At 57.2% G+C, this 16741-nt stretch overlaps 1 protein-coding gene across 1 annotated transcript in view; it reads right to left on the bottom strand.

Annotated features, from left to right (window-relative positions):
- Positions 1-9: 9 nt before the first annotated feature.
- The window catches only part of OSBP2 (oxysterol binding protein 2), a 124520-nt gene continuing 107788 nt past the window's right edge, over positions 10-16741 (bottom strand). The window contains exons 4-14 of the mRNA XM_009280115.2: positions 15299-15497; positions 13250-13367; positions 12480-12546; positions 11917-12084; positions 7769-8014; positions 4089-4209; positions 3127-3230; positions 2612-2707; positions 1976-2160; positions 899-1119; positions 10-602 (exon numbers count right to left, since the gene is read on the bottom strand). Of these exons, the coding sequence (XP_009278390.1) occupies positions 460-602; positions 899-1119; positions 1976-2160; positions 2612-2707; positions 3127-3230; positions 4089-4209; positions 7769-8014; positions 11917-12084; positions 12480-12546; positions 13250-13367; positions 15299-15497 (1668 nt within the window). The 3' untranslated portion in view covers positions 10-459. The remainder of the gene's footprint in view (positions 603-898; positions 1120-1975; positions 2161-2611; positions 2708-3126; positions 3231-4088; positions 4210-7768; positions 8015-11916; positions 12085-12479; positions 12547-13249; positions 13368-15298; positions 15498-16741) is intronic.

The raw sequence follows: 16741 nt of genomic DNA, 5'->3' as shown, positions 1-16741 counted from the left end.
CATAAAGTCCACACACAAATGGGGAAAAAAAAATAATGTCAAAGAAAAGAGCTCACACAAATGCACGGCATCCCCACAATGCGAGCATCTTTGGAAGTCGACGTCTCAGCCGATAAAGCCAAGGCGCTGAAAGATATAGGCAGCAACTCCTGATAGCTGAATTTATATAGATAAATATGCTAGGCTAAAAACGAACCAGATTCACGTATCCTCGTTCCTAATTAGTCGCTGAAAAAGCCATCATTAAAAAAAAAAAGGATGCTATTTATTAGTGCGTAAAAAAATAGGTTTGGAATCCCTGTTTAGATTTTCTTTTCAAATTTCTGCATGAATTGACTCTGTGTATGTATTTGCACTGTTAACTGCTGGCGGGACGCTGCCAGCGTGTCCTCACTGTCCCTCTGTCTGTCCCGGTGAATTGAGGCACGGGGCCGGCCACCCCGGCGCGAGCAGAGCGGCTCAGAAGATGTCAGGGCACGTACTCCAGTCCTGCTTGTCCTTGGCTTCCCAGTAGCCGCCCTTATAGACGCAGATCAGCTCCCCCGTCACGGCATCCACCTTGCGCTCAAACCACAGCGGGATATAGCCTTCGTAGTCCTTGCCTGTCCGGGGAGAAAAGAGGGGGGGTAAGGGCTGCTTTTCCCGGCGAGTCCCGTGCTTCCCCAAGCCGCCCGAATTGACGCAGGGTCCTTCCTTCATCCCCCAAACCCAGCGGGGTTTCTTCGCCGCATCCCCCTCCCACAGAGAGGGGCGGCCAGCCCCTGCCCCGCCGGCATCCCAAAGCCGCCCGAATTGACGCAGGGTCCTTCCTTCTTCCCCCAAACCCAGCGGGGCTTCTTCGCCGCATCCCCCTCCCACAGCGAGGTCCCTGCCCCGCCGGCATCCCAAAACACCTCACCTTCCTCCAGGGCTTCCACGGCCTCAGCCTCTCGCCTCCGGCGCACGGCTCGCTGCTTCTCCTCCAGCCGCTGCTTCTCCACGTTGGCCTCGTCCCAGCGGCCGCTCTCCATCAGCCGCTGGTCGGGTCTCAGCCGGCTGTCCGTGGGGGCCACTCGCTCCTCAGGCTCGTTCAAGGTGAGGGCCAGGTCGGAGAAGAAATACATGTTCTCGGCATTCTCCCTGCGGCCGGAGAGCCCTGATCAGGATGGCAGAGGTGGTGCCTCCCTCGAGCAGAGCTCCCCAGCCCTTCACGTCCTTGCGTCTCACCCCAGCCCCACTGATGCTGCTCCTGCTACTCCAAACCAGACACGTAGAAGTCCTTTGGGGAGCCCTGCCTCCCACCCTCTAAGTGGAGATACCAATGATGCCTCAGTGGGAGGGGAACAGAGACCCCTCCTCTGTTCGCTCCATCTGGGGAAGCTAAAAGCCAAGCCTACGAACTCCGAGTGCTGTATTGCACAGCCGAGACACGCAACAGCTTCACCCAAGAGCTGCTGGATCCCCAACTGCAGAACTGGTGGCACCAAGCGGAGGATGCTTTCCACCGGGGACCGTTCCAGCAGCGTCCCCAAAGCAGGGACCGGCCATTGGTGCTACCAAAGGTTGGAGACTGGTGTGGTGTCTGAGAGCAGCCCCGCTGTGGGCAAGTGTCGAGAGAGGGTTGGTCCCCAGAGTGCTGAAGTGACCAGTGGGACAGGACGGCCAGGGACTCACCAGCAAGGCAAAGCAGCCAACACATCTCCCTGCCATGGCCAGCAGCCCGAAAAACCTAACCAGGAACCCTGGCTGCCCAAAACCTACCTGCAAGGGTCCCCCAAAGCCACCCTCCCCTTGCAGGGACCTGCTCTCCCCTCCTGCTGTGTGCTCCCACCCCAGAAAAAGCCACGCAGCCACCCAAGTCCTGGTCCCCTTCCCGTGTCCTCAGGGCTGGGCACACGAGCCCCCTCCACCCCACGGGGCTCAGGGCGACACCATTAATCCCCGTCTGGCTGTTGCACCCCAGAGCACAGCACCCCGTGCCGAGGAGGGGACTCACGGAAGGGGGTACTTCTTCCACAGGACCTTTGGAGACAGCGTCTGGTAGACGGTTTTCTGCTTGCCCTCCGTGCTGGTGCTGCCGTGGCTGCTCTGCACTATCTTGGAGCACTCCATCTTCTCATCCCACGTGCCGGACATGACGTAGTGGGCTTTACCATCGGCATCGCTCACCACCCCTGTCACCTGGCAGAAGGAGATGGCTCTGGTGGCATTTGGAAGTACTCAGAGGACAGGGAGAGGCGCAGGGGGGCAGAACACCCTCCAGGTGCCCCAACCGGAGCAGCTGGACCTGGAGCTGCATGTCCTCAGACACCAGCTGTGCCCAGCACAGGGGGAGCGTGGGCCCACCCTGACCATGCAGGTGGGTCTCCAGCCCATCAAATCCTTTCCAGGTCTCAGTGCTCCAGCTCTGGCACACGGAGAGCCGAAACACGGGCTCTGCTTGGACACGGCTGGTGCCCCCCAGCCCTCCCTGGTGACTCACGTCAGAGGTGCCAGCGCAGCTCCTCGGCCCCGTGCTGGGGCTCATGCCGGCTGCAGTACTGGGACCCCGTGAGCCCAGCTTAGAGGGAAGAGCCAGGTCTCACCCCGCGCAAGGCTGCCAGAAGGAGCAGGGAGATACCTGGATACGTACCTTTCGGGGGACATCTCTGGAGAAGTAGCTGTAGGGGGTAAATTTCAGCTGGCATTTATCTTTTGACTTATGGTTAACAATCTCTATTTCACCAGACTAGATGAAAGACACAGAACCACAGCGAGTGAGAGACTTTGCAAGGAGACAAATCAGGCGTTAGTTGTAGTGCAGGTACAAATCAACACCAGCTGCAGCATCACTTCTGGCTGCAGCCACCGCACCGGCTGCCCCCGCCAGCCCCACGGCTCGCCAGCAGCGGGGCGAAAGCCATCACGCGCATGACCACCCTGCCCCACGGAGCTGCTGGCCTTGGGAAGAGCCATTAGGAGCTCCAAGAAGCCTCCCCCCAATCCCTGCCGGGGAAGCACACCTTCCTATCGCAGTAGGAGCATGGTGGGGACACCAGGCAGCGCTGGCATACACCCCAGGAGGGCACCCTTCCAGCCCACCTTGCCCTTCCCCAGAGCCAGGCGAGGCCGGGCAGGACCCATCACCTCAGACCCATAGCCACCGACCTGGTCAATCCAGAGCTTGCCCACGATGATGTTGTGAACAGTGGAGGTGACTTTCCTCCAGACATAGTGATTCCCGCTGGAGTGAAACTCGAGGTGGATGGTGCCTGCGGAGAGAGGAGCAGCCCCGAGCTCAGCGAGGGCAGATGACCGGGCAGGGCTGCGGGCACACTCCCCTGGAGCACGACAACACCCCAGCATCACGCTCGTCCCTGGTGCCGACCTAGGCCCTCTACCTGCATCTCCCATCACCAGCCCCCAGCCAGGGCTGGGTCTGGATTCATCCCTCCCCTTGCTGCATGCCCGGTGGTCTGCTGCAGTAAAGGAGCTGCACTACCTGCAAGGCCCTCTGCCCTCCTCCTGCCCCCCCTACCCCAAAAGCACTGATTTTAAAAGCAGGTCAGAAACATGCTGCCTGGTTGACTTTCAGTGTCACGAGACCAGCCAGGCACCAGCACAGCTCTGGGACCAGCCCCGGGCATGCTGCCCAGCCCAGGGATAGGCAGAAGACAAATAAAACCTTGGAAGGAGGCAGCTTATTGCATCTGGCTGCCAGGGAGAGGGTTAAAACAGGCAGCAAGCTAACCTTTAAATATCACTTAAGGAGAAATCGATTCATGGGCAAGCAGGATATTTCCAAAGCACATCCACTTTCGTGCTAGCAGCAAGCAAAGCAGTCTTCCTTTGCCGCTGGCATAATTTCCATTTCCAGAGCAGATGAGTTATCGTAGGGTTGTCTGTGATCGGGAGCACAAATCTGTGCTCCTACATTGCTCAGGGTGGAATTCAGTGAGCCCTACATGAGCCCAAGGGACCGGCACGCTGCTTTAACCTCTGGGGTACTGCATGAGCAGTGCAGGGAAAAAAGCAAGCCCCGATCCTCTCGGCAACTGCATGAGCAGTGCAGGGAAAAAAGCAAACCCCGAAAAAAGCAAGCCCCGATCCTCCCGGCGTAAGTCACCTACCCAGTGGCATGATGGAGAGGTATTTGCCCCTGAACTTGCTGGCGATCGTGATTTCCTGCCACAACGTCCACCCTCGCTTGGAGTAGACGTGATGGGCGGCTGCCGGGGGGTGGTGGCTCACCTGGGAGAGAGGAGAAACAGCCCCTAAGGTCACAGCCACCAGCAGCGGAGAGCCCTGGCAAGCGCTCAGCCATCGCAGCGTGACTCCTAGGAGAGGTGATAGCTCCACAGCAGCTTCGGCCTTGAGGATGCTCCACTGCGCTGACCTGAACCACCCAATCTTCTCCCGGGCGTTGGGATGACCTCCCATGAGGTACCCCGGCAGCACGTGGAAGTGCACTGAGCTCCTGCCAGGATTTTCTAAAGCTCATTAGCAAAGCATCAGCTGTAAAAAACTTAACTTGAGCAACTATCGCTGTGAGACGATGCTGTATTGTGACCCCAGGACACAGCCCTGCTCTCCAGGGATCCCCGTTGAGAAACAGGGATGAACCAAAACCCAGCCCAGATCCCCAGTAATCCCAGTGTAACAGCACCTCTCCTACCAGCAGCGGCTCCCACTGCTCTGCCTGGAAACTCCCGGGGGACACAGGTCCCCAAGTTGTCCGAGACACATGGACCTGCCCAGCCAAGACTTCGGCTTTGCCCCTACAGACACGCTGGGCTGGAAAAACAGATACGACATCCTCTGTCCCCAGGGATGACTTGTAAAAGGACGGTGCTCATGTTCCCCTGCACTGGAAAAGCTGTCCAAAAACAAGGTGGGAGCAGGATATCCCAGCCAGCAGGCTCTGCCCTCACACGGGGTCTCACCCAGCCGACCTACGGCGCTCCGGCACAGCACACGGCGCCCATCACCGGGAACCCGCCAACCACCGAGCCCCGACAGCCACGCCACCGAGTTCAGAGATTATTTGCACCGACGTAATTACAGGCTGAGCGCCCCGAGCTACTGGATTACAAACGTGAGCAGAGCAAAAACCTCTCCATTAAATCCCACTGTCACCAGCAGGAGAAAATCCTATCTGGATAACTGGATTTCAGGCACAAGATTATCAATGCTTTGCTAAGCGCATCGGCAGGCTGAGCAGCACACACAGCATCCAAGGAAAGTTCAGAGCAGTAGGAACAGAACCGTTTGTCCATCCCACGCTGCCCGCACCAACCGCAGCACCAGGGCAAGAAGCACTGCCAATGCTGTGCTGGTGCAAAGCCACGCTGTCGCCGAATGTGCCCTCTGAGATGGCTGCAGGAGGGAGATTTAGAGGCTCTGCTCATGGACCGAAGGCTTCAGAGCACTGCAGCGGAGCAGGTTTGCTCCGAGTTACAACAATTTGTAATTTTGGATATATCTCACACACCGTGCCAGCGAGGGAGGGACTCAAGGACCAGGCAGGAGGGCTGCGCCCAGGGGTTCAGCCTGGCTTGTGGCTCAGCTGATGTGGAGGTGTCAGAAATACCAAATTTGGGTACAGACGTAGGAAAACCAGGACCAACCAGAAAAAGTAATTCAGGGCAGGTTATTTATTCGGGAGGGGACAGGGATGGAGGAAGGAGGGTTGTAAAAAGGAGAGTGAAGGAATGAGAAAAGGGATGGCAAGGTGTGGGAGTGATGTGGTCGGGGATGTGTGGCGGTACCTGACGGGCAGCGCTGGGCTTCATCACCACAGCCCGAGTAAGGGTAATAAACCCAACCTGTTGTTCTGACCGTACCCCGGGAGGATGAGGGGTGTTGCTGGCTAAGGGATGGATCAAGCATCCTGGTAAGGAATCATCTGCTTCCTAGAACACCAGGCTGAGCAGGGTGACAGCCCAGGGAGTCGGGGTACCAGGGAGGTGTTGGAGAACAGTGACCCCTAATTTCTCTCTGCTGTGCATAAAGCCAGCTGGGGAATTTGGCTGTGCGGCAGGATGGGGGAATCGCTGCCGGGCGAGGGGAGGTGAAGGTGTGATGCTGCTGAGGTGAAGGTGTGATGCTGTGATGAACCTGAGCTCTACGATGTCCACAGCAAAGTGCCGGGGGATGCCTGGAGGGATGCTGCCACCTCTGATCTGCCTCCCAGGAGCAGGAAAGGCGCTGGGCAGAGCAGGAAGGGGAGGCACGTTCGCAGCCATAGCTCATTAGACTCTGGTCAGCAGTGTCCTGGCTCGCTGCAGCCCAGGGCACGAGCTCCCAAGGCTGGGACAGACCATATGGGCATCACTGGGGACGATCAAAGCTGGCTGACATCGGGCATGCAGCTTTGGATGGCGCGAAGAGACAGCAGAGACACAAATCCTGGAGATTATCTGCTGAAGCACCTTTCCTTTTGTCACAGGCAAGGGGCCACATTTCCAGGAGAGCCCACAAAGCCTGTTCAACGTCACTGCCCAGAGCAGCGCAGCCGAGAGAGACGGGATGTGACAGGAGGTGCCGCCCTGCCTCAGGCCAGAGGTTTGCAAGAGTCTCCCAAGCTTGGGCACCAATTACCATGGCAGGGTTTTGCCTGCACCTATGTGTCCTGCGAGAAGCTGATGGCAGAGCCTGGCACCCGCTACAGTGGCTGCTCCAAACCTGGGTACGAAGGGCCGTGACTTGGAGAAGATGATGATGAGGGACAGAGACAAGCTAAACCTCGTCAGGGGAACACAGGGATGCTGGTACAAGCCTGAGCCTCCTCACTGCTTATTTCCAGCGCACCCCATCCACATGTCCGACATCTGCTGTGAGCATCACGTACCACAGCACGGCATGCCCGGATTAGCAGCAAGACCCTTTTCCCATGCAACATCCCCCCAAAAAGCCCACAGGGCTCGGGGGCACAGTCTGCTGAAAGGCTCTGCAGATCTTGGACCTGCATCAGCCTCTGCAGAGTGACAGAGATCTGTGATTTTGTTTGATGCTTCTGAACACTGAAAGACACGACGGTCGCTCTGCCCCTGAGGCAGCACAGCCACCCCCTGGAGAACACAGAGCCCCCACCAATGCAATGTCCTGCCTGCAAGGGGTGATAATTGGCTCCATCCATCCCCAGGAATCCAGGATGGGCCAGCCAAGTGTGCTAAATATTAAACAGTTGATTTTCTTTATAGGTCGCAACTCATTAAGTGCTCCAGGTTTTTAATTAAGACCTGCTCTTTGACCGATGCATGCCAAAAGCGCTCTGTGGTTAGAGTATGGGGCTGTCAGAGGTTCTCGGGTTGCCCCCAGGCTCTGAAACTAAAAATTTTCAGTCCAACAAGAAAGAAACGAGACCGCGAGACACCCTCTGGCCCAAAGACACCCTGAAACAGGGAGGAACTGCACCAGAGCTCACAGGCATCACTGACATGGCTAGGAGGGAGCTCGGGTGAGGAGACCTTCTGCCTTTCTGCTCAAGTGTTGAGATGTGACAGCAACCCCAGCCCCAGGCAGGCTGCCAGGAGACCCAGCAGGGTGACGGACATCTTTCTCCTCCCCTTCTTCCCCACCTCCTGCTCTGCCACGCTGGGACAGGCACGCTGTCCTCCTGCTTCTGAAAAATGGCTTGGGCTGTGTCCGCTGCTGCTTCTGCCAATGCCAACGGGAATTTGCTGGCTGTCTCAGCCCCGAGGAAGGCTCAGTGCAAGGAGGTGCTGGGTCTCCTTCAGGGAAGGGCTGCTTTGGCTGGACACGAGCAGCGGGGCAGACACGCAGAGCCCCTCCACAGACCCCAGCTCACCTGCTCGCACAGGGAACGGAAGCCAAACTCCTCCAGCCGGTCGAGCTCATAGGTTTCCCCCAGCAGCGGGTTGAATGGCTTTGCGGTGCGGTGGACAGTCGTCGAGTAGGAAGACACTGAAAATGCAGCAACGAAGCACATCTGCTCCGTGGAGCTCTCGCACTTGACTGCTTTGTCCAGCAGCTTGGTACTCCACAGGTCCTCCGTCAGCCTCTGCAGCATGGAGAGCGGCTCATTGAAGTTTACCTGGAGAGCTCTCGCACTTGACTGCTTTGTCCAGCAGCTCGTGGTACTCCAGGTCCTCCGTCAGCCTCTGCAGCATGGAGAGCGGCTCATTGAAGTTTACCTGGAGGGGAACAAGTAAGGGTTAGCAAAGCAAGAGCGATGCCAAGCCGGGCACTTCACCCTTTGCCTTTTTCTCCCAGCACAGTGCCCTGCTAACCACCGGCATCCCACACGTTTAGCTCTCCGAGCACAGTGCGATGCACCCCAAGATTCAGGGATCCAGGGCGGATGGAAACTGCTGAACCAAAGCAGCAACCCCGCTGGGCAGCTCACGGCACGGGGCTGGATGGGCCAAGGCACACTGCCTGCACGCTGCCTCCGCAGCATCACCCAAACGTTAAATAAAAGCAAGAAATGCATGCTTTGCCATGCTCCCTGAACTGTACCACAAGAGCGTGAAGGCTTCGAAGTTCCCAGCTGAGAAGAGGTGTAGCAGTGAGCCGGCAGCCCCACGAGCTAACCAGATATCGTCCCAGGTATCACCTTGCTCCAGTGATGGAGCACCAGTGACCCCCAAAATGAGCCTCAGCAGCGAAACCAGCTCCCTCCTGCCTCCCGGCCAGCATTCCACCAGCCATGAGCAAGAGGCGATGATGTGGGGCAGAGATGTGCTGTTCCCCAGGCTGCCCTCCATCACCTCCTGGCAAAGCCATCCCCACGCTGGGCTGCAGCCCAGTTGCTCAGAAAACCTTGAAAAGCCCCATTTTGGAGTCTCCCTGCTCCTGGGACTGCAGCTCCACGACAGCACCCGAACTGCATGTGAGAGGTACAGGCAGCGGTGGCAGCAATGCCCCGTGGGGCAGGGAGCGGAGGGGAAGCTCTGTCCTGGGAGAGCCCGAATGGGTCGTATTTCCAGCCCCAAGTCATTGCTTTGTCAATTAGAAAATGTTGCCAGGTTGGACAGGCTGCAAACACCTCTGGGAAAAAAACAAACGATTGATTTTAGCAATATTTTTCGTTCTGAAAAGTGTTGAAATATAAAAATAATTGAAAGGAAGACGGAGATACTTTGTCTCAGAAGGTCTTCTGCCTCAAAACCATGTGAAATTCACTTTTTACTTTCAGTTCAGAACAAAGAAATATATCTTAGAAGGAGCAGATGGTTGAAGGATGGGAGAACCACTTCTGTAAGCCAAGTTACATATTTCACACTAAAGAAAACAAACCCCAGATAGTTCCACTCGGGGATTTAAGTAGCAGGGATCTTACAGCATCCGAGAAAGAAAGAGCTGTGCAGAAAGGGCAGCATCACATCCACAGAAAAAAGCAAATCACAGCCGGCTTGAGATAACTCTTGGGAGAGACGCAGGCGGCACGAGAACAAAGCCGGCAGCTGCATCCTCTCCACCGGCACCGCTCGGGCAACAGCAAAGCAAAACCCTTCCACAGAGGAAGGACGGTGAACCCACCCGAAACGCAAAATCCCTAAAGCTGTTTTCTTCCTTTTCAATGATGCAGGTTTGTTCACTCAGAGGGAAAATTAAGGAGCGGGTTTTCAGTCCATCACGTCACCCAGGAAGGGGACGGAGTCTCGGAAATGCTTCTAATTTGCCAAGAATCAGGTGAAGCGCGTGGAGGGAGAAACTCCCATCGCTCCGTGCGCACAACAGGCTCACCAACAGTTTGTACTATAATTAACCACGTTTCCAAACAGCCCTCCCCAAGCCAGCTGCTCTGCTTCCTTCTCCTCCTCCTTCGCTCCGTTTACCGCAACGTCAGCTTGAAAGCCCTCATTCAGCAGCTCCGTCTCGATTCACAGAGCTGCTGGCTTTTCCTGCACTCCAAGCGCACATACTACGGAGACAGAATTTAAACGGCTGTTTAAAGGAGATTAAATTGCCCCCTGATGCCTTACCACAGGCTGCTTGTTCATGGGGTGAATCTCCCAAAGAAATGCTGTGTGCGGCTGAGCTTGCGGGGTGCAAAGCACCTCCCTGCCTCTGTATCTGTACAGATATCCAGAGAGAGGAGCTGACAGCGAGCAGCTGACGCAGGGCTGAGCCCCTTCTTTACAACCCATAGCTCTCTCGAATAGTTTACAGAGACAGCAGTGCTGGGAAACCAGATCCACTGGCCCCAGCGAGGGACAGAGTAATTACATCCCCCGAGTCGGCACCGGGGGCTGCTGTGCAAGCAGAACATATTGCTCTCGGGTTTGGACTCGGCTTTAGCAGCTCCCGGAATGATAATGATTGATAGGGAAGGTATAAATTTCCTCCCTCCAGGCACCGGCAGCTGCTGGTATTTCATGTCCTGAGCTTATTTCTGTACCCATCACGCCTTTATCTGATATTGATGTTGCTGCAGAAATGCTAACAGACGGCACTGGGCTGTATATCTCGGCTGGAAATAGCACAAGGAGGAGACAAACTCATCGCTTTTACTCAGAGAGCGTCAGGCACTGCTTTAAGAAGAGACGAAATATAATCAATTCAGCATCCAAGCCCCTGTAACATGCTCCTTCCCCTTTACCCAGCAAAGGAAGGACCCCGAATACGGCTCCAGGGCTACAGATCACACTTTGCTGGGCTACTTTTGCTCCAGTCAGTGCCACAATAGACCCCAGTCACCCCCAGCTGTTTCACAGCTCTCCCAAGCTTGCCAGGACTTCGTCGTTTTGGGGAGACGGATTCCTTACGATGACACCCAGTCCCATCCATGCCGCTCACTGGGCTGGTGAAGACCTGCTAGAGAACCAGCAGCCTGGAAAGGGCTGGTTTGCTCTGAAAAAAAGGGCTGTGGTTTTGGGGGAGCTTTGGTGTAGGCAGCATTTTGTCCGGGTATATGAGGCACAGGGTTATTTGTCTGCAAGAATTAAATGCACTTACCCTCTGTGGCAGCCCATGCGAGGGGGCTTCCTCCAGACAGACCCCTGCCAGCAAACCCTCTCCTCTGACCATCCACAGGAAGCCTTTCGCCCCAAGGAACAAACCCAGCAGCACCCAGCGGTGCTGTAAATTGTCCCCACGGCACCTCCTTCACTAAAAGGCTGCTCTTTGCAAGGAAAATAAAGGTACTCTGGGTCCCTGGGGTGAAACAAGGCCCTGCCGTGCTGTCGGTGCAAGTGGGGCTGCTCTCCGAGCATCATGTCCCCAGGATGCACGCTGGGGAAAGCATGATCAGCAACAAGGTCTCTTCTTCTAGCCCCTGGGTGAGACACTTGAATCCTCAAGGATTCAAGGTGTCCTGGTTCTCTCCTTGCCTCGGCACCGGCTGGATTTGTAGAGGACACTCGGGCAATGTCCCCTCTGCCCCAGCTCACCCTGGCACTCATGCGAGCAAGCTGCCAGGGGCATGGGCACTCCAGGGCTCTCCACAGCCAGCACAGGAGAAGGGATCAGTCCCAAAGAAAGAGCCGACCCAATTCAAATAGTCCCTAATGTAACAGCCACGACATCAGAGCCATTTACCACAAAGCAATTAGCACTACAGCTCCGTGCCCCTGAGGACAGCCTCCTCCTGCCTGGCTGGTTCAGCTTTCTGGCTGTGCTGGCTCGCTGGCAGCAAGCGGATGATTTCAAGGGGCAAATAAATTGCAGGGAAAAACATAGGGCTTAGAGCCAGCAGAGCTGAGCAGCAAGGACACATCAGTGCTGCATCACAGGGCTGGGGAGAATAGTGAGGTGGTTTCAGAGGGCTCTGCCAGTGCAGAAGCCATTCCCCCAGGACAGGGTTGGCAGCTGGTGACACGCTCCTGCCCCGCTCAGGGCTGCTGCGCTACCACAGCACCTGGCAGGACCACCTGGAGCCGTAATCGAAATCCTTTGCACAGCCAAGAGCCATGCCCAAACTAAACCCTCAACACCAGCATCACGGCAGCACCCTCTCCGCCGGCCCTCAGCGCCTGGGACACGCTCACTTACAGGCATGGGGATCTTGGAGAGCTCTTTGCCGATGCAGTTCTTCATGATGCTCCAGAGGTTAAGGCTGTAGTTGGGTTTGTCGGGGATGCGAGTCCGTCTCCTTTTCTTCGGCAGGAGATCTTTGCAAGTGGACTCATTGTAGCTGCTTTGATTTGAGCTTTCAAAGACCTGTGGAAGCAACAGAAGAAAGACAGGTCTAAGTTGGACTCACCCAGCATGACCCAAACGCTCCCGGGAGCAGCAACCACAGCTCAGGAGACACTGCGTGCGCTTGTGCTGGGGAGCATCGCTGGAAGCCTATTCTCCAGGGCGTGGGGGAAATAACAGTGCAATTGCCCCCAACACTTTCCTGCTTCCCTTAGGAGGGTGCTTGGGGTGCTGCTGTAAGACCGCTGACATCTGTCCCCCCACTGTGGCTCACAGAGCAACCAACTCTGCTCCATCCCGGAGGCGCAGGAAGGACACGGATGGAGAGCGTCTCCAACAACCTCCTCCTCTCCTACTCCTCTCCCCTGGTTTCATCCCGCCGGGACCATCCCTCCCGCTCTGCCCAGCCAACTCACGCTGTCCTCCAGGTTCCAGTCCTCAGGGTGGCCCTCGCTGGCCCCACTCAGGTTACTGCCCGAACGCCTGCGGGGAAGAAAGTACCAACTGCAAAACACGAGCAAGGGCAGAGAAGAGGAAAGAAGAGCCAGGGTCGGTGCAGCACAGCCACCATCACCCGGAGCATCTCCCTGCACCACCCCAGGGCGCTGCCAGGAAGGCACAGGGTGACGGAGGCCGTGCGCAGGGGTTGGGAGGGGGTGTCCCAGCCTGGTGACTGAGAGCCTCTGCGTTTGCCAGCGAGCCCAGCCGCGTGACTGTGGTCCAGACCACAGGCGCCTCCAGCCACCCAGGGAGGTATAAGAGCAGGTCAAGGCAGACGAAGGCACAGTACTCCCCACTTCTGCCCAGTGCTCCAAGGGATCTCCCTCCAAGTCCCTGTCCAGGCTCCCCTCGAGCCCACATCAGCTGCTGGAAAAGTGGACTCAGCTTACCGCAGCGCAGGCTTGACGCCTGCCCTTCCTCGCCTGCTTCGCTATAGCTGGGGCCATCCTCAGCCTCGCTCGCTCCAGGAATGCAAGAGCAGACGGGCACAGTACAGAGCCCTGGGCAGAGGCAGCCCGTTTGCTGGGGGACATGCACACAGAATAACCCTCCGCGGGAAAGGATACTGCTCTCAAGCCCAAGCACAACACCGGGCAAACCGTCTCTCCCCTGGTCTTCCCGCACTCACAGCAGGTTTCACCAGACTGCACCATGCAACGCGTGGCCCTGGGGTGGGGGCTCGTACCTGTGGTGCTTGGGGTCTGCGGTTACAGTGATAAAAGCTGGTGCATCCTCCATGGCATCAAAATACTCCGTCTCTTCATCTTCATCACTGGCCTCTCCTTTGGCAGACTGCACGCTCCCTGTTGGCACAAAGGGTTTGAGATGCTCGGGTGCTGCCGGTCCCCCTGTCCCCTTCTGAACCTATCAAGCACAAGTCTGTCCCCAGAGCCCACCCTCCTCCTGCCATGTCCCCTCCAGTGCCGTCTCTCTTTACAGCTTGTCCCACTCCTCTCCATCCCACTCCATGACAAGAGGATGCCGTACCGATTTTCCAGCTCCTAAAAGCAAGGATGTGCCCTGGCAGTGCATGTCCTGCTCCCCAATCCAGGCACTCAAGGCTTCCCTGCCGTGCTCGGGAGCACCTCCAAAAATACCACCAGACTGCCTGAGCCAGACACACACGCGACTCACACACCCAACCACGTCTAACACGGCTGCCACTCCGGCACCGCCCCATCTGCCGGGAAATCTGGTTTGGATTAAAACGGGAAAAAAAAAGTCACGTGTTTCAGGTGATGCTCAGAGAGACTTCCCGGCTGTTGGGTTTTCCAGCCCCATGCTTATAAACATTTCTCTTCCCTGCTGCAGTGGAAGAGATCACTACAAAGCCAGGAGCAGACACAAATTGCGGTGACTTTTGAGACCTGGTGCAGCTTCCCTGCTCCTGCCCTTGCCGCGCTGCTCCCCGAGCGCAGCCTCACCGCAGGCTTCACCACTCTGCCACAAAACCACCGCTCGAGCAGCCGCGCCGAGCAGTCGAGCAGCCACGATGGTGCAGGGCACACGGCAGAGCTGACCACCTCTCTCGGGGCCTCTGGGTGGTACTGCTGCTCCAGCAAGGGGGATGCCGCAGGTGTCCAACACAGCGCTGCCGAGGCCACGTGGAAGGACCAGAACAGCCACCCCGGCTCCAGCTATCTTGCCGCAGCGGCCCGTCCAGCTCAGCAGTTGGCTCGGCTTCCTGGCAGGGTTTGGCAACCTCCTTCCCCGCATCGTTCCCACGCTCCTCTAAAGGAGCAGGGTCACCCCTTGTGATGGGGCCGGAACGGATTTGTGCCTGTCCCTACAGCAATTTCCCCCCTGCCCTCCCCAGCTGCGCCACAGAATCACAGAATCATTGAGGTTGGAAAAGATCCTTAAGATCATCGAGTCCAACTGTAAACCTAGCACTGCCAAGTACACCACTAAACCGTGTCCCTAAGCGCCACTAAATCGTGTCCCTAAATACCTCCAGGGATGGTGACTCAACCACTTCCCTGCGCAGCCTGTTCCAATGCTTGACAACCCTTTCGGTGAAGAAATTTTTCCTAATATCCAATCTAAACCTCCCCTGGCACAACCTGAGGCCATTTCCTTGAGGCCATACAAAAATGAGGGCAGTGCCTGGCACTGCCATCACCCCCCGCAACAGCCACTGTTCTCTCCCTTGAGTCTATATATCCTTTAAAAAGAAGACAAGGCATTATTTGCAGGTTTTGGCTACCAGGCTGTAACTAATGCCTCCCGCAGGGAAGGAGATTTGGCACGTATATGCAAAGCTGTTAAGATTTTATTGCCCAGGAACTCTTGCGACCAGCAAATGAGCCTTGGCTGTGCCACCGCCACCCTGCGCAGCCGGGAACTCGGCAGCGCCAGGGGACCCTGGGCTTCCTCCGAGCACCGTGGCTGCCCTGCAGCAGCCAGAGATGTGCCCGACGGTGAGGGTTAAAGCTACTGAAATATTCTGAAACAGCACGAGCAAGCTGGGGACACAGCCCTCTCCTGCATCCGTATCTTGGGGACATGCAAGTCCCCAAGCAAGGAGCAGCAGGACAATTATGGCATAATGGGATCCATTAAAAAAAAAAATCACGGGCATACAGGGCATTGCCTTGTGCATCCCTCCCATCCCTGCCGACTTGCTAGGAACAACCGAACAGAAAGCCCCCATCCATCCTGGGGCTTCCTGCAGGGCTCTGCCCCCGGAACGACACCCAGCCCCAGCCCTGCGGCCCGGCCTGCCGGCACTCACCCTTGGCGGTGCTGGTGATGCCGGTGCTGCTGGAGGACAGGCCAGGGGCTCCGCGGCAGGCTCGCTCCAAGCTGTTGTGCTGCTTGGCTAACTGCTCGATGGTCTCCTCCAGCCGGATCCTCTGCTCCCGCTCATACTGCAGCACCCGCTGCCATTTTCGGCTGTGAGTTTCGGCTAAGTCCAGGAAATCGCGGCAAGCCTGCAAGGGAGGAAGGGACACGTCAGCACCCGGCACAGCCCTCGCAGCCCGGGAGCTCATCACGGAGCCAGTGCTGGCACATGGTGACTCCAGAGCCGACTCCTCACCACTCCCCCTCCTCCTCTCCCAGGACCCTGGTTTTACGAAATGCCATCTCAGAGCTTGGCACAGTCCCCCATATCCTTGGGGCTAAAGACAGTTCAACTCTGACCATCCAAACCCGAATCATCTTGAGGAGAGGGCTGCAACACAGGCAACTGCCCTGAGTCCACAAAGCCTTCGTGATGTCCCATCTCCCGCAGCAGCCCGGCTCACCGTGCCCCAGCCCCGCAGCCTGTTCCTGTCTCTGGCCCCATTGCTGGTCCCCGGGAGCCCAGGCTGTGCTCACACAAACCTCAGCCAAGTCCAGCCCTTCAAGGGGCTTCAAGCCCCCTCCACCTGCCCGGGGAGGGCTAGATTGGACCTCACGAACAACTGTCTTACTGAGGGGTTAAACGTTGGAACAGGCTGCCCAGGGAAGTGGTTGAGTCCCCATCCCTGGAGGTATTTAAAAGATGAGTAGATGAGGCGCTTAGGGACATGGTTTAGTGGGCATGGGGGTGTTGGGTTGACGGTTGGACTCGATGATCTTAGAGGTCTTTTCCAACCTCAATGATTCTATGATTCTATGATTCTAAGGATGCCCTGAGATCCCCAGCAGCCACCTCCATCCCCGATCCTGCAGACACGGAGAAGCTGGACAGGATGATGGGAGCCATCCCCATGGGAGCTGGGAGCCAGAAAGCCCTTTGCTCCAGGGAGGCAGAGACGGAGGATGCCCAGCTCCTCCACGGGGCTGCACAGCCCAGCAGACAGCAAAGGGCCTGGCCTGGCCCCCACAACACGTTCACCGTGGCCAAAAGCCCTCTCCTCTCCACGATGGGCCCTTTTCCAGGGAACAAGACCCATCAGCCGCGGGGACGCACACAGACACGCTGGGCACAAGGGAAGGAGGGCTCACGGGATGCACCAAGCGATGCCTTGCAGGATGCACAGCGTCCCTGTCCTGTGCCACCAGGCAGGTGACAGCAGGGACACCGCGGCCTAGGCCCCCACAACACGTTCACCGTGGCCAAAAGCCCTCTCCTCTCCACGATGGGCCCTTTTCCAGGGAACAAGACCCATCAGCCGCGGGGACGCACACAGACACGCTGGGCACAAGGGAGGGAGGGCTCACGGGATGCACCAAGCGATGCCTTGCGGGA

The sequence above is a fragment of the Aptenodytes forsteri genome, unplaced genomic scaffold (genome assembly GCF_000699145.1).
Source record: "Aptenodytes forsteri isolate BGI_AS27 unplaced genomic scaffold, ASM69914v1 Scaffold196, whole genome shotgun sequence".
In the NCBI taxonomy this organism is placed as follows: Eukaryota; Metazoa; Chordata; class Aves; order Sphenisciformes; family Spheniscidae; genus Aptenodytes; species Aptenodytes forsteri.
Note: the sequence above shows the minus strand (reverse complement) of the source record. Positions and strands in the feature narration are given on the sequence as shown.